Below are 18,695 nucleotides of genomic sequence, written 5' to 3' on the forward strand. Positions count from 1 at the left end.
GATTGCTTTTTGACTTTGTCAATTGCATAGGGCCATCCTATTTAGTAGTTAGTAAGCAGTTATTGAGTACTTGGAAGGAATAAATACTGGTAAATTGAAATCCTGCTGTAGGCTTGGTTCAACAAGTTCATCAAAATCAAACAAATCACCTTGAGTGCCCATGGTAAAATAATAATCAGTTAGAAACCGGTTGCAAAGCACTTGTTGTCTTAAAGACTTTCAAGAAGGTAAAGGGAAATTAGGTTTCCGAAATTTAGTTTCACAGAAAAGAAGTTCGCGTGTCACATTATTGCTGATTAATGGCCTTGGCGGTCATGTGAAGGGGATGAGTGTCACGCGGCCACGTTTTCAAGGTGGCGTGACCTGTGTACACCCAGATTGTGGGTCACATGAGCGCCACGCCACTTACTAATCATTTTCGTGGGGCGCGACCGAAAATTCGAGGCTTAGCGAGCTGCAACCTGCTCTGTGGTCTAGTTACACCGTCAACACGTCAACATCCGACTTAAGATGCAATACCGCTCACCTTAAGGCATTCAAGCCTTTCGAGCATGGCTTCTTTATGACGATCGGACGACGTTTCCCACCAACCAACTGCTGAATCGTCAAGGTCTCTCCAGAGCTCAATCCTCAGTCTATCTATCTCCAGAGACAAGACTTACCCCCATCGTCCTATCCACCATGATGAGGGGATTCGGTTCGTCTTCAGTGTTGGCGGAGCGATGATTCCCGCCATCAACTACTGATGTTAGCGCCTGTTGCCGCAGGGCTAACTATCAAAGAGAGAGTACTTACCCCCATCACCCTCCGCTTGAGCCACCATGGTCGAGCGGTCCGTGTCGGCGGGGTTGCTGGCGCTCCGGCGATGGACTACGACTTAAACCCCGCGTACGGGTGTGCGTCATTACCCCTGTATAAATAGGGAACCATCTTCCGAATGTCCCCTGGGAGGTGTTAGCCGCTGTCACAAGACGAGAGATATGAATGACTTGCGTTTTTGCAAACGGAGCTGAGCCACCAATATCACCACAGGATTTACGCCAGCTCGATCTATAAACCATCAGCAGCACCTGGATGGACTTCAACAGACCAGCGCCAGGCCAAAAAAAAAAGGAGTCTGGGGAGTGATGTTTTACCGAATGGCTGGGAGAACGGAGGCAGTACTCAAGGATAGAACCCTCCTTGTTGTCGAATCATCTCCCTTTCCCGTTCTCACGCCTCAAAGACCATCTCCGGGTACCATGTCGGGTTCATGGCCTGGACCCAGCCCAGCGCGTTCCATGCGCACCCGTAACGGTCGCAAGGCCCCTCGGCGTGGTTCGAGGTCAATATCACGTAGGAGTCGGAACCCCAGTACGTGGTGTACTTTTCCTCTTCCCCATCCTCGTCGGGCTCCGCTAGAGGTGTGACTGACCACCCCTGGATATGGCCCATGGCCAACGGTGGAGCGGAGTACACGTGCTCTCGCCGTACGATCCAGCGAGGGACGGAAACCGTCGTGGTCGCCCCGAAGCGAACGCACTTCCTCACCGACTTGTCCTTGCGCGGGCCTTTGATCAAGATCGCCGGCTTAGCTCTCGACTTCGCGCGTGTTGCTTGGACCTTCGGCTTGGACGGGGGCTTGACGAGGTTCGCCGACGGCAGGTCTGATCGGCTTGTCACAGGAGACCTGGGCCGAGCCCGAGCCCAAGGTCTAGGTCGCGCCTGCCGGGCCGCCCTTCTTTCCTCAAGGCGTGAGGAGACACGGAAGGACGGACGTGACGTTGGACGGGGTTGTGCTGGAGCCGGGGAACGAACCGGGAGACGGGAGCCCTTTCGAGACTCGGGAAGGGACGGACGCTGGATCGAGGAGTCGAAACCGGCATCATCCAACGGCACGGAGTCCCGAGATTGGCCCGGTTGGTGACAAGTCGGGGGACAGGACGAACGGCAGGGCGTGTCTTCAACCGCGCAGTCTCGGGATGCGAGCCCTTCTGACAACGAACCCCAGGAATGCAGAGGCGAGCCATCTCGCAAAACCTGGTCACACAAAGGAAACCGAAAGGCGAAATGGAGAGATGGGAGAGTGGCCAAGGACCAAGAGAGGTAAGTAAGCACCAAGGATGGGAGAACGATCGAGCGCAGCGTGAGCAGTACACGATACTAGCAATCGAAACAACCATGAGGTGTGAAGAGGAAAAGAGAAGAAGAAGGGAGAGAGGAGACAGACGAGAAGGTAAATATGGGAGGGGAGACCCTCAGTGTCAAGGCAACGGCGAGCGACGGGCAATATCAAAAAGATCAGGGGCAATCAAAAACATGCTCAAAATATGCTCAAAACAGCAGGAAATGCATTTACCCCCTTAACCTGGATACAGTATGAGAAAGATACTCTCAGCAAGTCTTTGGATTCACTTGTCTTCTTTTAGCATCCATGATATTTAGCAGATCAAATCACTGTGGCTCTAACTGGCATAAGAGATACCACAGAAATAACAATCAAGGGCAAGTACCTGAGTAATACTGATATGTAGACAAAACAACTCATGGTTCACTCCTGGGTAAAGTAAAACCCCTATAAATTGTTCTTGCATTGTCCAGGATAGGGGTACCTTTGTCGCAGTAGGCGACTGATTTGTATTGAAATTCATATCACTTAGTGGAGGGTCCGAGAATTAATCTCTCAGCTTGAAGTATCGCATCTGCATGAATCAATACTTTGAATTTCGTATCCCAGTTTCTATGCATATCAAGTGACGGTCCAGCAAGGTACAGGGGCATTATAGCACCGTCAAAACGCTCATTGAGACATATGCTAAGAGTCATGACGCTATCAACATCAAAGACAGGAAGGAGAGATAAAAATTATAGACAGAGAAGGAAACAGTATAGAAATAAAAACCCGAGGGCAGCAGTACCAGCCTCTCTTCAGTCGTAAGCATAATTCGTGCTCGTGTCCATATACATGTGCATGACGATGGACAACTCAATATCAAGTCCCAATTAATCCGAACCTCAGTACACCCGATGCAACGGACTCCTCATTTCAACAATCCGCGTACGCCATATGGTAATACCCATGTGTATAGGAATGCGAGAAGTAAGTCATCATTCGATCCGCGGAGGCGTCTTCGATTTCTTCCCCGATCCCGATGGGCTCACGCTCACACTATTTTATCAGGAGTCGTCAGTAACAGAACCAGAATAATGGTAATATCAGAACCGACGGCATCGACATACGATCTTCGCCTTTCGCCTTCTTTGCGGAAACCCTCGATGATTTTGGCAATTTCTTTGCGGCCCGAGCGCGCATCTACCTTCCATCCACCTAAGCTCATGCTAATCTTCTCATTCGAGTTGGCCTTGAGCAGTCGTTTCAGGAGCAGGTGCCGCATGCTGAGGCAAACGAATACACCGCAGTCACTGCCGTTCTCCTGAACGGGTGAGTCTTCGAGGTTGATGAACCGTATCGGCCGATTGAGAAGAGCGCCAAATTTCATGGTGACCGTCCGAGCTTCCCAATAATTCCCTGGGGGTAAAGAATCATAGTGGAACGCTATTCCATCTACTATCGATATTAAGAGCAGGGACCAGTGCGTGCCACCTTCGGCTTCCGAAACATTCCGACAGTCGTTGATGGGGAGAAAGACATGCGTAGTGCGGGTGAAATCCGGTAATGCATCACGAAGGGAATGGGGGTTTGGCGTCTGTAAGATCATGAAGGACATGCTTGGTCGGAGAAGCACGATGTTGGAGGTCTTGTACTGCACTAAGGACTCGCGTTCCAAATATCTGGAACGATTAGTTTTCGCGACGGCCACGAACAACCGCGAAACTCACTCCTCCCAGAAAGATATGATCTAGTAGCAAGTCAGCTCACACCTCAACTACAGCGTGCCATTTATGTTCCACGAACATTATCAGTCAGCCAGTCATCCTTGAGAGATTGTAAGTCGCCTCTTGTTACTACAACGCCGAAAAGTTAGCGTGACAATTTCTCCCCCGAAGGGGACTTTAAAAGTCGCAACATACACCTAATATCGTGGTCTGCGAACTCCGATTCAATCAGAATTCTCCAGTTCCACAGACTCAGGGGTGAAGGTTCACCAAAACTCACAACTAAGGTAAGCGTCGTCCGGATTCAACTAGAACACCCATTAGATTTCCGTCCCCAAGCACAATCAATGGGGCGAAACAGGAACTTAATCTAAAGCAGAGAATTCCTGGATAACGTACCGTATCTCCAAACCGCCTCATCCGCCTATGAAGTTTCCCCAGTCCGCCGTCTCGCATCTTAGTCTAACCAGAGAACACTGTATCTTCTTTCCCGGCGCGCAATCCAATCTTTAAGACGACGAAATCGGGTCGGCGGAGGGGGGCGGATAACGACGCTCCCTATCAGGATCCGGACGGCAGCATATATGTACGGTGGACGCGGAATCGGGGAGTCGACGACCTCGGCGTTGAAATAGTCCGCCCGAAGCTGTGGAGTGCCGCGGGGGAGCGTACAACAAGACGGGAAGTGGCTCGATAGAGTGAAACGCTGCGGAAACGAGGCGACACGAGGAATATCTGCAGAGAGGATAGGAGAAAGCCGAGGGTAAAGTCGTCACGGCGAGCAGGATGACCGAGCGTGGTTCCGGCAGCGACCTGAGCCATGGGAAAGAAGGCCTGAGGTTGTCTGCCTGTGACGCCGTGACGAATGACGATCTGCGGCCATCCTGGGGAGGACCGTGGCGCAGCAGCGGGGGGAGCCACACGCCATCTGTGGCGCACAAGTTTCATGCAACTCTTTGTGGAAGAGCGTTATTGAAATCAACATATTGTCACGGGCTAAGGGGTATCTAAATATACATTCCACGGCCATCCTTGTGGGTATGCAGTATTTTCCTCCATCAAGATGGCCGAAAAGTAAACACCGGCTTCTGCAGAACAAAAACATACACTTCGCTCACCGGGTGCATTCGACTCGAGTGACGAAAATAAACAGAAAGTAGTCAGACATTCTGCCAGCATTTAATCCAAGCCACTCCGAGGTTTGACAAAGGAAAGTACAAGTCGAAGGAAACAGTCCTCCAATGGTGGGTTGCCCCATAAGTATGTAGGGGGAGCTTAACAAAGCATGCTCATCACAGACATCAGAAGCAGATCCAATCAAAATGGATCTGGGTGTTTGAACCAGGCCGCGGCTGAATAGCCCCGGAGTTTTAAAATGCTCCAGCGTCGCGCGTGAAGGCTCAACTGGCCAATCAAACAGGCATAAACATGGAGTTCGTGATCGTGACACATTTCTTTCGTCACAGGATAAGAATAGGGATTTCGACAGCTGCGCAGCCTCAGCTCGAGAGCTTAGCAAAGTGTTTGTTCCATATCCAACCGACTTGATGAGTTGGGTCGTCTTGATTCCGAGCTAGCCAAAGTTCACCCTTCTCGGCGATGACATCGAAGATCTCCCCGGCAACATACGTCAGATACGGATATCCAGCCTCGCGACGGGCTCGATCTATATTGAATTCATAAATGCTTGCGGCAAGGAACAGAACGGTAGGCTCTTTGGTAGGGCTAGGATCCGAATCAGGGATCTCCTGGGGGTTGTCTGACATGGGCATTGCCGAAGAGAAAAAGCCCGAATATCGACCCGCAGGGGACGTAGGATGGGCTTCGTCCGCCGTGTTACCATCATTCGATGACTGTATAACATCTGTCAAAAACGGGGAGTCGAGGGTCAGCGTAGGAAGCCTAGGGAAAGGTTCATTGTGCGAATGTGACGACGTAGGTACAGGTGCTGTTGATGCACCGGTAACCTGCTGCGGCACTTGACTTCGAGGCAGCTCCGATGGTTCAGGTCCTTGTCGGCCAGAAAACGCGGAATCGGCGCGATGACGACCGTAAGATATCTGAGACTGGCCGTCAACGCTGGAAGACTGGAAAGAGTTTTTGCCGGTGCTGAAATCATGAGAGACCTTGGGAGACTCCTCCATGGTGCGAGTACTCGAGCTATGGACCGTCGACGGCCGACGGGGGGAGCTAACGCCCGGCGCCGTGGGAGGAGTATTGAAATTGACAAGATTGACTGTATCGGCAAGCAAGGAGCCATTGCAGATGCCGAGTGAAAGGACCTGCGCCTCCGAGAAGTTGAACCGGGTCGTCCAGTCATCAATGACCCTCTGGACGTTTTCAGGGAACGAGTCAATCAAAGGGCCTATCTTCTTTTGCAACACAATGTACCAAGTCGTCTGGATCTGGACAAAGTTCTTTAAGCAAGCCTCCATCAATTTGGCTGTCAGTGAGTAGAGCTTGGGCAGCTCATCCTTGAGGGTCTCATTGAGGGCAACGAATTGATCTGCTTGCTCGACCGTCTTCTTGTCAGGCTTGTCTCCTCGGGCTGTAATACTTTTGAAGCGGGCATAGTCCATTAGACGTTTGTCGCGTTTTTTCATCACTCTCTGTGGTCCATCATGGAGTTTGAGTAACGTGACCATTGGATCGATCACACTCTTCCTCACAACATCGAGCTATGTAAAATGAGGGGATTAGCATAAAGTAAACCCTAGATACTACGGTCCAGCACTTACATGCTCGGGCAAGGTCACAGCCATGATGTCTTGGACCGATATTTTGAAGACGCGCCACTTTCCCTCAAGCTCCGGATAGCTGGTCTGGAAAACATCGATGAAGGCCTCAATTGCGGTAACAAATTCGAGGAAACGATCCATGGAGCTTTGAGTCTCGCGCGTATACATCTCGGCGTCGCGCATAACCACTTGTAGCTGGAAGAAATTGTCCCCAAATCTTTGGGATAGCGCGTCATAAACCTTGTCGGCAACCATGTCAGACAAGCCGACTTGCTGTCTCAACTTTTCCGTGCGACGACCGAAGGCTTTTGACAGGCCCATCCTCACGTCTGATTCTTTCCTCTTTCGGCCAACTACCTGGCCGACCAAATCTGCCCTCCTCTTCAGTTCATTGATACGAACGGAAATATTAGTAACCTCGTCCAAGGCTTTTGCGAGTGAGGAATGGTCTGGATGATCTGAGGGTGTCGAATCAAGAAGTTCAGAGATCAATAAGGGGTACTTGAGGATCCGCTGCACTGGTTTAACGAGCAGGGAGTCAAGATCCCAGGCGGTCGTAAGGTCCGACGCCCACTCCCTACACTCATTCAGCCAAATAGTCACGTTTGGGCTTCGTTGTAACGTCTGAAGCTTCTTGTTGGCAGCATCATGATTTTTCAAATACTCAGCGTAAACCTTCTCCATATAGGGAATATGAGTGATGAAGGCCCGGCCAACTGATGTCGCTCTGTCCTTCTCCAATTCTGAAGGCCCTACTCCCTCCTGTGATTCGGAATCGTTCTTATGAGCATGGTGGCTTCGCCCGCTGCGTTTGCTACTCCAACGTTGGGATTTGGGCATGACATATACACTCTTGGCCGCCTCCTTCAGTGCGTCTTGGAAAGTCATGGAAAATTGAACAATTTGATCAGAATTGGCAAAGAGTGTTTTGACATCCTCTGGCGAGAGGTCCAAGCAGGAACTTGATGTGCCTTTATAGATGTCATCCACAACTTTCATATCTCTCCCAAACGTGTATTCGGTATCCACAAGTTCCTTGATCACGTGTCGCCGTTTCTTGAGGCGCCGCTGATCTGGGGTAGGGGAGGATGTATCTGTGCGATGTTGCTCTAAACTCGAAGGAACCAACGATGTTGCGGATGAGTCTCTTGCCTGCGGAGACGGCGATGGTTCATGGCGTCTGAGGGAGTCCTCACTGCTGCCAGTACTGTGCACAGGTCCCAGGGGTGCAAAAATCGCAGCTACCGCATTATTCGAAGGTTGCTGGATGGGTTGAACACTAGAAGAGCGGTCTAGCGGCTCACGAACGACACTGAGACCCGTTTCTGCCTCTACCGGAGGTGCGGGGGGTTCATGGAGAGGCATCGGCGGAGGACAACGCTCCTGTTGTCCTGACTCCTGCGGTGATTGAATATTAATGGCCAGGCCGAGCCCTGCACTACCATCTTCAGTGTATGCGACAGGAGGGTTAGAAGTCACAAGTCTTGGTGTTGGGACACCGTCGTTTTGGGGGCTAGTATCAGGCGCCGAATCCTGTGGCGCGGACGCATCGTCGGCTGCAACCTGCATCCAATCCATAATTGAAGGAGACGCATGCTCCCAATCGTCTCGTAACACCAGACTGGCAGTATGAGAGTGTCGAGCAGACCCGGGAATCCCGTCAGGCCGAGATACTAAGACGGGATCTTCGGTCAGGCTATCGGTCCCCCCGCCATCTGCCCTTGAATCTGAAATGGAAAATCTTGGTTCGGGGGAGCTGCGAACATCAAGAGGGAGGTTTCGGTCCCCGCCACGTGCAAGTTCTTCGAGATAAAGCTGAGTAATCCTCTTCGAATCCCAGCCACCAAGTTTTGCCAGACTTGGTGTTTTAGAGTGCCCGTAGGGTTTGCGGGAGGGTATGTCCTCTTGCTTCGGCTCATGGACCACACCGGTAGTCTGTACAAGGGAACCAGAGGCTTCTTTCCCAGTGTCAGACGGAGTACTCGAGGAAGCAGAACATGATCGTGTCACCAATTCGCTGTCTTCTGTAGATTGCCGCAATTGGGAGAGATCATCTCCGCTCCCTTCACATTGGTCATCTGTGGAGAGCCGGTTGGGCAGAGACGAGGACCACGAACTCAAACTCCATCGGTTCGATGAGACGCCAGAAGCTTCAGCTCGTTGTGTATAAGGGTCCGGGACTTCCTGAGATTCATTTCTATGAAGCATATTATCGTTCCCCAGGTTGTCATTGAGGACAACTGGTATTGATCCTTTATCGTCGTTGTCAGAAAAGTCATATTCCTTTTCATCACACGAGGAGCTGCTGGGACTTGATTCACGGATGCGCATGATCTCGCTCAGCAACGTCCTATGAGAAGTATGCACATCCTTTCGGGATATCTCAGTCTGCGGCTCTGGATCAAATGCAGTCACAGGGGACTCCTCGGAGCATGAAGCGGCAGACGAGGCTGGGGCCATGTTGGAGGGTTTGGAGCCACGCCCTTCCTCTAGGGCCAAACTCGGGTGCCCTAATGTTGGGGAATCCATTGTTATCGCGCGCATATCTTCAATTGGAACATTCGTGTTGACGTGAAGTTGCGGAACAGGCTGTGTATCTCCTTTCACGGGCGTTTCATCCGCGCAAGGTTCCAAATTCTCCTCGATGATAGTCGGCGCATCGTCCGGTTGTGCAGAAGACTCTAACGCCGCTGACTTATTCTCGGATAACTCAGACTCCGGCGGCCGGCTGTCATCTCGCTTCACAGAGGGTTCCTGGGCATGAGCCCGGCGACGGAGCTCGGCAGCCTCCTCTTTTCTTCTTTCATTCTCCTTGACAGTGCGGTTGAAAGCCTGCTGAATCTTTTGGCGTCGTGTCGCGAAATCAACGTTCCCCAGTTCCGGTAATCTTCGGTCTCGTAATCTCGAATTTCGTGGCTCTCGCTCTCGGTTAATCTGTTTCTGAAGGTTTGACACCGTTTCGCCGACCCTTGACCGCGCCGCCGATGACGCGGTATGTGATATTGGTTGGCGAGGTCGAGAACTGCGCAAAGGAGGCGATTTCTTGGGAGGCGGGGCTGCTATGTACGCTTCCAGGAGGGGGCTCTTTTCAGGAAGACCAGTACGGGACCGCCCATAACCCATTTCTCGCCTTCCGCGAGCCGTAGTTGTGGTGGTAGTTTTGAGGAGCGTTGACTGGCCATGGGTGGCCAGGTCGCGTGGAGATCGGGGAGATGGTTTGGGGAGACGGCTGACACCTTTGGGTGGTAGAGGGGTTTGAGTATTAAAGCGGCTACCCACTGGTGACTCAGCTTTGGGGGAGGGTGAAGAACGGTCAGAAGCGGTAGGTGAAATGAGGCGGTGGGAGGAGATAGGAATGCGCGACTTGGAATGCGGGCTATCGAGAGACGTTCGCGAACCGAGCTGCAAGGGGGAGGAGACCGCCATGTCAGGGTCAGGCGGGTGCGTACTTGCACCCACGGGCGAGTTTCCTGGGATATCGCTCCTTGTGCGCCGATGGCGATTCGACTGCTCCCCAGTGCTCACAGCTTCCAAGAACGGTGTTCGTCCCAGATACCACGCTGTGGGGGTTAACGGTGTTAGGTTCGATGTCGGATCCGATTGATCGAAAAACGCGGGATTTGGACTTGGGATGCTTCCTTCAGAGCCTCGACGTCGCAAATATGACGGTATCCCATAACCCTGAAACCCCGTGTCAACCGTGAGCAATTCCCCAAACAGGCGGCGCCGCGGAAGTAAATTCGGTGGCTGAAGGTCATCCAACGAGCCGTTGTCAAGTCCAGCCGTATTCAGAAAGGGCGGAGCGATTGGTGATGGGGGGCCTTGGGCGGGGTCTCCTTTCAGATTCCACCGGTAGGCCTGCTGGCTCTGCGATGTCGAGCCGTCAGTCTCTCGCCTGCGAGGCGCTGCGCTAGGTCCGGTATTATAGTCGACGGGGCTCGAGGCCCTTGATTGCTCCTGAGAGGCAGATGTGGAGGCGGAGGGGAGCGGGAGAACTTTATCGGGATTGCTGTTGAACTTATTGATGAGGTCTTTGAATGAAGTCTGTCTCGAGCGCACTGTCGGCGGCCGTACGAAGGAAGCACCGCTTGGGTATTCAGTCCCGGCCCGCTTAGAGGTATCGGACGGTGAACGGTCCTGTACCCGATCTATACTCGACAGCTCCGGTAAGTGGGCAGCCCCGGAGGTCACACGTTGCGATGTATATACAGATCTTGCCTCTGAGACTGTGTTCGAGGTTCTGGATGAGGAACCAGTTCCTGCTCGAATTCCGGTATCGTCCTTCGCGAACGAGGTCGATGGATGCGGGCGGTAGTACTCGTCAGGATCGGGGGAAGATCGGTGGTGACGGGTGGGATAACCGTCCGGAACAACGGTCGCGGGTAACGCGAGAGGTTGTGGACCTGAGACACCTGGCTGGGTAGTATGTGTGGTACCTGACCGGGAGGATATTGGTGGATGCGACGGTCGAGTTAGCGGGGGGTCGTGGGAGCCATTGGAAAGAGCGTCGAAGAAGCATTCGGTGGTGCTGGACGAGGATAGTCGCCGGGATTGGGGAGAGTCGCCGTCAACAAGGCTAGAAACGTGTTCGACATCGCTGCCGGACATTTTTCACACATGAGAGACGTCCTTTTTTTTTTCTGTTCAGTTTTTTTAGCCTCCCGCCTGTGGGCGATCCTTCAAACAGAAATGGTTGGTGGAGACCGCTTCTGTTCAAGGATGCTAGTCTTGCGATGCGTTGTTCACGGCTGGTGGCCACAGATAGTGTTGCAGGTGGCCCGGCCAGAACTACAAGGCAATCGTCACCGGGTAGTACTACCCCAATACCGCGTCATATTTGAAATGAGGGTCAAGATCACCAAGCTTCAGCGGGTGATCCGAGGCCTGTGTCCCGCAGGGTCTCAGAAACGAGTGACGTGCAGCGGTTAGCAGAGCGGAGGATAAAAGGAAGATTCTCGGAGCCTGGCGGAAAGGTGCGTGGGGAGGAGAAGGTGAGGCAATCAGGAGGACGGTTGAGGCAGCGAGAGAACGGGTGACTGGACGTTTGCACGGCGTCGAGCAGCGAGAAGTGGGCAGCAACGAGCAGGGGGGCCGAGTGCAAGTGTCGCTGAGGGGAAAAGCTGTCACAAGCGGGCCGAGAGGGGTTTATTCGAGGTCCGAAGTGGTTGGATCGCAAGACAAGAGCAATAATAGCAGCAACAGGCAATAAGAGCCGGTAATAAGGCCGAGAACGGAATTCAAAAGAAAGAAAGAAGAGAGGGAAGGAGAAGGACAGCGAACGGGCAGCGATAGTCATGGGCAGGAGTGGGCAGTCAGAGCAGACAGAATGGGAAGACGGCGACGTCCTTGGGCGTCACTGGTGAGCCCAGAATCGCCTTATCCAAGCCCCCCGAGTCTGGAGAGACGAGGTGGGCCACCCCATTAGTCTGTGTGCAGTTCCATGGTTTCCTTTTCGAACGAGTCAAGTCCCCTTCAGGTCTCGATTCTCTTGTTGACCATGTTCAGTCCTCTGTCCATTGTTGGTTGCAGCTGTTTCAGAGTCATACCGCCATCGCCTGAAGCCCCCCTTAGCCTCTTGCAACCGAGACAGAGAACCGCGGCCAAGACGCCCACCCAAGAATGATGTTTTTCTACTGGCCTACTTCTCATTGAAGTGTCAATAATATTCATTGGTTTGAAAAGATATCGTCCTCTCACTCTCGCGAGCCGAGACAAACGACGGCTCGGAAACTTCATCAGCCCACAGCTTCTTTGTTCCCTTCCTCGCCTCCCCTCAAGCCTTGTCAGTCGAGAATAAAGAGCCTGAACTTGATGCCTTGATCGACAGATCTGAGATTGACTTGAAACTGCGAACACCAGGGCGAGACGTCTCATCAGAAGGCCGTGACTGTTCTGGAAGCCAGAATGATTGGACTGCAAGCAAAGATCCCGTTCCACATTTTTAGAGGAATGAGGAATGCGAAAGCCGCCGAGAGTCAGAGTTTTCAAATTAAATACAGGCATCGTCGCATCGCTGGATCTTTTCTTGCCTCACTCTCTGGCCGTTGAGAACCAGAGGGCAAGGCGGCCATCATTTCGAACCCGATTGAAATATGAGTACCACAAGTCTCTGTGCGAGGTGTCAGATTGGGGGGCATTCTCGGATTATCGATCACAAGCACGGCCGCAACTCTCAAGGACGCTGATGAGTCGGACGATAAATGACCCTCAAATCGCGATCCTTGGGTCAGTCCAGGAACGCTCGTGACGGGGCCTGGACCAGCCCACCCTCCCGGCTGCTTGTGTCGAGGTGGGGACTCTTCGTTGCCGCCGTTGTTCCAGACACCTGGATTTTCATCTTCAATGATTCGATCGACAAAGAGTTTTCGCTGATTTTATTATTTTTGACTTTTGAGGATTCTTCAGAGAATTCTTCCGAAATTCCACCGTTGGCTTCCAAGCTCCACCCCGGCAGTCTCGCAGAAGCGCCAAACCTTGGGTGTTCTTCATCGGCAGTTGTCCCTTTCTGAGGTTGAGTAGTCTTGGTTCTCGGGGTTGAGACTCAAACCGTCTCCTTCATCGAGAAGTCTGATGTGACCTGTAAGCTTGGCGTGCTTTGCTGTCAATTCTGTCCTCTCCACCAATTGACCAACCCTAGAGGTAACTTAGATGAGCCAGCAAACAGAGGCTTTCATCGTGGGCGAATCGAATTGTTGCCTGATTTAGGGGAGTCAATTTCCATGAACTTTGCTGGCAAGTCCCTCACGAGCTGCCAAATAAAGTGCTTATAACCTCCAAATGTACTACGCCTCTATACCTCGTCCACTCGGAATCACATACGGAGCGTAGCTGAAGAGCAGCATGAACTCGAGGAGCGACCACGAACCACACAGGTAGGTGGAATCGCCCCCATTCCCAATCATCCTCATGCAATCACACTCCAGGCGAAATTCATCAGGCATGAATCCACGCCTGATTATGGCTGTCTCCCGTCAAGGCCAATCAGCCCTCGCTACGTGAACCCAATGAATATCCAGTCCAAATATCCAGCGCAATGGACGCTATCCTTGATGGACACCACTCTCTCAAACAAGTTTGATTACCACTTGCTTACGTTGAATGCTCTGCCGTTTCTGACTATCGGACCAACGATTGGTCTGTTCCGTGGCGTCGACCTCGCTTCTTCGTTCTTCTTCGAGAGTTTCGAATCAGCAACTACTTCATGATCATATTGGGAAATCATCCAGTTGAACCTACAAAACGTGCAACAAGTAGTAGGTAAATGTTTGATTAAATGGTATTATATCGAGATAAAGGGTAGAAGCAAATGGCCACCCATTATCAATTCGCCGCATGACGGCCACATGTTGGCCAGGCCGGGGTAATTCAAAACCAAGCTGTCCAGACCCCAAGTAGGCTCGCATGAGGTCGAGTTCTATCCAGGGTCATTTGGAAGCATGGGTGCGCATCCATCTTTGGGACCATAAGACGGGCCTGCGAGCCCTGCATGAACAGAGCACCGACCGCCGAAGATCAGAGAAGGGCGCTCCGTAAAATACCCGATAAATCCCGACATGCCTCAATCGCTGCTTGATGGCTGCATCGAACTATAAACTTGTTGCTGCGTCTTCTGTATAGATCGGCGTACCGCACCACAATTCAAATTACTTGCAGAGAGCGCATCCGGTGCGACGTAAAAGCTGCACTTAATGCTTCGGGGATACAGAAGCCGCAGGATCAATATTGAACAAGATCGTGCAAAGTAGAATGTGTCTCTCGGTTAGTATCCCTTATGTTGAGAAGCGTCCAGGGAAACAAATATAAATTAAGCACTGGTCAGAATGTTGATCCCAGCAGCCAAGCACCATTCCTCCCCCAACTTTGACCCCATTGTATTGATTTCCCCCAGGAAGTTGCACAGACGAGGCAAATTCCATCTGAGCTTCTCCTTGTGCGACTCGATTGACTGGTTTCTGCGTGGTACGACAACATGGCCTGATGGGAGGGAGTTCTTTGACCTCTTGTAGTATCGCGTTGCTTGCGCGTCTCGGCGCGTCTCCCTTTCCGAAGCTTCGCTTTCGGGTTCTACCCGAGAACTACTCAATTGGAGTTTCAAAGGCGTCGAATCAATTGGTATCTATGGCGTAACCTTCTGATGACTGGTGATCAAAACTTTCAGACACCATGGGCAAGAAACGGAAGAGACCCGTCAAGGCGAAGCAAGCGCCGCGCGAACCACCATCACAACGCCAATCTACGAAGAGCACGTCCCGTCATTTAAGCCCAGCCTCCAATGCGGCCGAGATCTCTCACCCGGTAATCTCTCAATATTACCGTCAAGTGGTGACACTGCGGGAGTACCTTCTGCAGCGAATCCCGCATTCGTCCAAGTCGCGCCGTCGAAGAATCGCAGGCGTGCGTAGCGACAATGCAGGAAATGCCAGTCCAAGCACTGCTCCTTCGGCGAACGAAACGGATCTTGCTCACCTCCTAGACACAACTCTGGTGGGTGTCTGGGCGGAGCTATCTCCTCCTCGCAGTCAAGCGCGGCGACGGGACTTCATCGCATACACGCAAACGCGCGCTGAGACTCAAACTGGGACTGATACCGGGCCTGCGAGTCCGCAGGCAGAGGTAAGATGTTCTTGCCCACTGCTTTTCAGCCAACTTAATGCGAATATCTTGCGACTACAGATCGTGGACTTTGTTATCTCGTCCCTCTTCACTCGCGGTGGCCATTTGTATCAGAGAACGCAGCATCTGCTCAGCCATGGGTTTCAGCGCGCAAGCGACTTCCATAGCAAGCTATTGCCGTGCAGTATCATGGGCATTGAAGCTCGATTTCCGAATAAGAACGCCCAGATTCTCAAGCAAGCCCCCTGGACCGACGTGCTCGCCCTACTAGGGGGAAATGGGGAGGAAATTATGCTGGGACTCTTGTTGGATTGTGGAATTTTTGCTGCCGTAGATGTGAAGAGGGGCGTCTATTACCAATTGAGTGGTGCGCCTACCATCCTATAAATAGTCGGCAAAGCTACGGGAACTTACTCTGCAACCTAGGACGCGCATTATCAACCCTTGAGCCTGTTCAAACCTCCCTACCGAAGGCCTCTGCTTTTGTCAAGGCATCCTCCAGCACGAGTTCTGCAGAAGTTAACGATATCGCCAATAGCCAGACTTCTAGCATGGTTACCTTCTCCTGCAGACATGTGTTATACGCTCGCCCGCGCCTGAATGCGAAAGGAAGGGTGGATTTTGGAATGCCTAATCGTGAGTTCGAAGTGCATCAGGAGACGCACATATTCTGATAATGCTGTTAGATGTTCTTAACCGCCATCCATCGTCTCGGTCACTGCAGCAGACCGTGCATGTGATGAAGTATATCTTTCCTCGGCAGTTTGGCTTGCAAAATGTGTTTACGAGTGATCCTAAACTCCGCGAGAGTACCTTATCCGGGGACCATGGCCGAGAAGAGGAAATTGCGAGAAAAGAGAACCTTAGGCAGACTCGACACCGAGGACGTGCTCTCGCGGCTGAGTGTACTGCCATCGAAGGACATGAGCCCGTAAGCATACCGAAACGGCTTCGGGGGAATGCTGTGGAGTTGGTCCGCCAGTTGCAAAGTAGGAATAGACGTTGCTGCTACAAGGAGCTTCTGCATTACTACTGCCCTGAACAGGTGTGTTTGGGCTGTAATACCTTCCAGATGACGACTAACAATATCATAGTGTTCTACCCCTTGGATACTAGGTCAAGCCAACGGACCTGAGGTTTCAGCTGTTGAATCTTCACCCTCAGGCTCGGTACAATTGATAACTCAGCTACCTGCATCCCACCGCGATGTTATTCACCCAACTAATTCAAATATTGGACACAAACGCAAGACGCCGGCTTCCAAACCGAAGGTGAACTTAACAGACTACGCAACTCCAGCTGCATCTGTATCTGCCTTTTGTCGGGCAGTGATTAGCAACTTGATCCCCCCCGGCTTCTTCGGGAAGGGCGAACAGGGCCGTCTCCACCAAAAAGCTATTCTTGGCCATGTTGATAGATTCATACGGCTGCGTAGGTTTGAGAATCTGAGCCTTGATGAGGTCTGCAAGAATATAAAGGTTCGGCGTCCTGTGTTCACCTCAGCGATGCAACAGCTAACCCATTGAAGATCACTCAGATACCGTGGCTTGAGCCACAAAAGCTGAAGCAGAGTTCCTCACGAACCAAAATCTCACTATCTGACTTGCAGAAACGCAAAGAACTTTACTCGGAATTCATATTCTACCTTTTCAATTCCATCGTGATGCCACTCATACGTGCTAACTTCTACATGACCGAATCGCAAGTCCACCGCAACCGCCTCTTCTACTTCCGACATGATGTATGGTGCCGCCTTATCGCGCAGCCGTTGGCGGACCTTAAATCTTCAATGTTCGAGGCATTGACATTTGAGGAAGCTGAGAGAATCCTGAGTAAAAGGGCTCTGGGATATGGCTCGTTGCGGCTGCTTCCGAAGACGACCGGTATTCGTCCGATCCTAAACCTAAAACGGCGGACGGTCATGACGAGGACCTGGGCTGGAAAGACGCAGCATATATTCGGCCCAAGTGTGAACACGACGATTGCGCCTATCCACAGCATGCTGGACTACGAGAAGAGGCGACGTACGCACCTCCTTGGGTCGGGGATGTCTTCTGTTGGAGAGATTCATTCCCGATTGAAAGCATTCAAGGAGTCACTGGCTGCAAGAGGCTTGAGTCGTGAGACGCCTCTTTACTTCGTTAAGCTTGATATCCAGTCTTGCTTTGATACGATACCGCAGCAAAATTTGGTGCGGCTGATCGAGCAACTGGTTTCTGAGGAGGCGTACCATTATATGAAGTACGTGGAAATGAGACCTGGGAATGAATTTAGTACTATGTGGTCGTTAAGAGAATCTGAACAGGCCAAAACATGGCGGAAGTTCCGTGGGAGGGCAACTTCAGTGGCGAATTCCGATCATCTCAAGGATTGTATCGTCAGTGGAGCTGTACCAGGTAGAAGGAACACGGTCTTCATCGACACAATCAAGCAGCAGGAGCACAACAGTGAGAATCTGCTTGATCTTCTCAGCGAACATGTCCAGAATAATCTTGTCAAGATTGGGAAGAGATATTTCCGGCAACGCAATGGCATCCCGCAAGGTTCGGTCATGTCGAGTCTTCTATGCAACTTGTTCTACGCGGAAATGGAGCGAGATGTCTTGGGGTTCCTGCAATCGGACAACGCGCTGCTCCTCCGTCTAACGGATGACTTTCTACTTGTCACTTTGAACTGTGACCTCGCGATGCGGTTTCTACACGTGATGCTCAAGGGACAGCCGGCATACGGTATCTCGGTCAATCCCGCGAAGAGCCTGGTAAATTTTGCCGCGTCTATAGACGGCGCGCATATCCCGCGGCTCGTTGACACATCGCTCTTCCCTTACTGCGGCAGTCTCGTCGACACGCGAACGCTCGAGATCTTCAGAGACCAGGATCGCATCCTCGAGGGAGCAGAGTCAATCACTGCCGCCCTCACGGACTCACTCAGCGTTGAGTCGTCGCGAGCTCCTGGGCGATCCTTCCATCGGAAGGTCCTTGCATCAGTCAAGCTTACCATGTCCCCGATGTATCTAGACGCGACGCACAATTCGCAATCCGCCGTCCTCTCAAACCTCTACACAACCCTAGTAACAGCCGCAATGAAGATGCACTGTTATACAAAGTCACTGCCAAGCCAGGCGCATCCTCGGCCGGAACTCATGGTCCGGACAATCCGCGATGTAATCCGGCTGGGATACCGAGTAATCCGGGGACGACATGGCCTGTGTACGGTTACATATCCTCAAATACGATATTTGGGGGCGGCGGCGTTTCACTTTGTGTTGGGGCGGAAACAGACACGGTATGCGGGAGTCCTGCGTTGGCTGGACGGGACGATGGGAGAAGCGCGGCAAAGTCTTCTGGGTAATAATGGCGCCTTGGTGGCTCAGGTCGTGCGGAGGAGTAATCTCACGTACGGGGGGTGGAGGTTCTAAGTTTGCGAGGTTCCTTCCAGACCTCGCGAGGGAGATTCCATAGTCTCGAGAGCAGAAATATTTTGTAGGCAGGGAAGAAAGGAACAGACAGAGGGATCAAGGGGTTGTGT

The 18,695-nt window shown here is 52.0% G+C and overlaps 5 protein-coding genes across 5 annotated transcripts; 1 reads left to right on the forward strand and 4 right to left on the reverse strand.

Annotated features, from left to right (window-relative positions):
- Positions 1-955: 955 nt before the first annotated feature.
- BJX67DRAFT_392158 (uncharacterized protein) lies at positions 956-2,009 on the reverse strand (the record flags this gene model as incomplete). Its single annotated transcript, XM_071034903.1, has 2 exons — positions 956-1,778; positions 1,823-2,009. 2 exons carry the CDS (start codon positions 2,007-2,009, stop codon positions 1,213-1,215), a joined length of 753 nt encoding a protein of 250 aa, XP_070880560.1. The 3' UTR covers positions 956-1,212.
- A 1,078-nt stretch (positions 2,010-3,087) lies between these two features.
- Positions 3,088-11,162, reverse strand: BJX67DRAFT_375894 (putative Rho guanyl nucleotide exchange factor; the record flags this gene model as incomplete). The annotated part of the gene is made up of 17 exons (XM_071031767.1): positions 3,088-3,148; positions 3,220-3,771; positions 3,820-3,839; positions 3,896-3,945; positions 4,097-4,124; positions 4,216-4,278; positions 4,414-4,629; positions 5,361-6,494; positions 6,555-9,613; positions 9,653-9,790; positions 9,830-9,956; positions 10,014-10,074; positions 10,111-10,201; positions 10,235-10,511; positions 10,551-10,598; positions 10,629-10,715; positions 10,746-11,162. 17 exons carry the CDS (start codon positions 11,160-11,162, stop codon positions 3,088-3,090), a joined length of 6,429 nt encoding a protein of 2,142 aa, XP_070880561.1.
- A 123-nt stretch (positions 11,163-11,285) lies between these two features.
- On the reverse strand, positions 11,286-11,938 carry BJX67DRAFT_334147 (uncharacterized protein). Its single transcript, XM_071027557.1, has one exon. It carries the CDS (start codon positions 11,848-11,850, stop codon positions 11,410-11,412), a length of 441 nt encoding a protein of 146 aa, XP_070880562.1. The 5' UTR covers positions 11,851-11,938; the 3' UTR covers positions 11,286-11,409.
- BJX67DRAFT_334275 (uncharacterized protein) lies at positions 11,939-12,656 on the reverse strand. Its single transcript, XM_071027559.1, has one exon. The coding sequence runs from the start codon at positions 12,555-12,557 to the stop codon at positions 12,027-12,029; it is 531 nt and encodes a 176-aa protein (XP_070880563.1). The 5' UTR covers positions 12,558-12,656; the 3' UTR covers positions 11,939-12,026.
- A 1,960-nt stretch (positions 12,657-14,616) lies between these two features.
- On the forward strand, positions 14,617-15,636 carry BJX67DRAFT_334279 (telomerase reverse transcriptase). The gene is made up of 2 exons (XM_071027560.1): positions 14,617-15,167; positions 15,228-15,636. The coding sequence occupies exons 1-2, from the start codon at positions 14,718-14,720 to the stop codon at positions 15,552-15,554; spliced, it is 777 nt and encodes a 258-aa protein (XP_070880564.1). The 5' UTR covers positions 14,617-14,717; the 3' UTR covers positions 15,555-15,636.
- Positions 15,637-18,695: the final 3,059 nt, after the last annotated feature.

The sequence above is a fragment of the Aspergillus lucknowensis genome (genome assembly GCF_044049455.1).
Source record: "Aspergillus lucknowensis strain CBS 449.75 chromosome Unknown BJX67scaffold_90, whole genome shotgun sequence".
In the NCBI taxonomy this organism is placed as follows: Eukaryota; Fungi; Ascomycota; class Eurotiomycetes; order Eurotiales; family Aspergillaceae; genus Aspergillus; species Aspergillus lucknowensis.

Excerpts from the sequence above, each read along its gene's own strand:
- BJX67DRAFT_334275 (XM_071027559.1), bottom strand. The coding sequence starts at position 12,557 with ATGCCTGTATTTAATTTGAAAACTCTGACTCTCGGCGGCTTTCGCATT.
- BJX67DRAFT_334147 (XM_071027557.1), bottom strand. The coding sequence starts at position 11,850 with ATGACTATCGCTGCCCGTTCGCTGTCCTTCTCCTTCCCTCTCTTCTTT.
- BJX67DRAFT_334279 (XM_071027560.1), top strand. The coding sequence starts at position 14,718 with ATGGGCAAGAAACGGAAGAGACCCGTCAAGGCGAAGCAAGCGCCGCGC. Across the intron at positions 15,168-15,227 it reads CTGCGAGTCCGCAGGCAGAG|ATCGTGGACTTTGTTATCTC; the intron begins GTAAGATGTTCT and ends TTGCGACTACAG.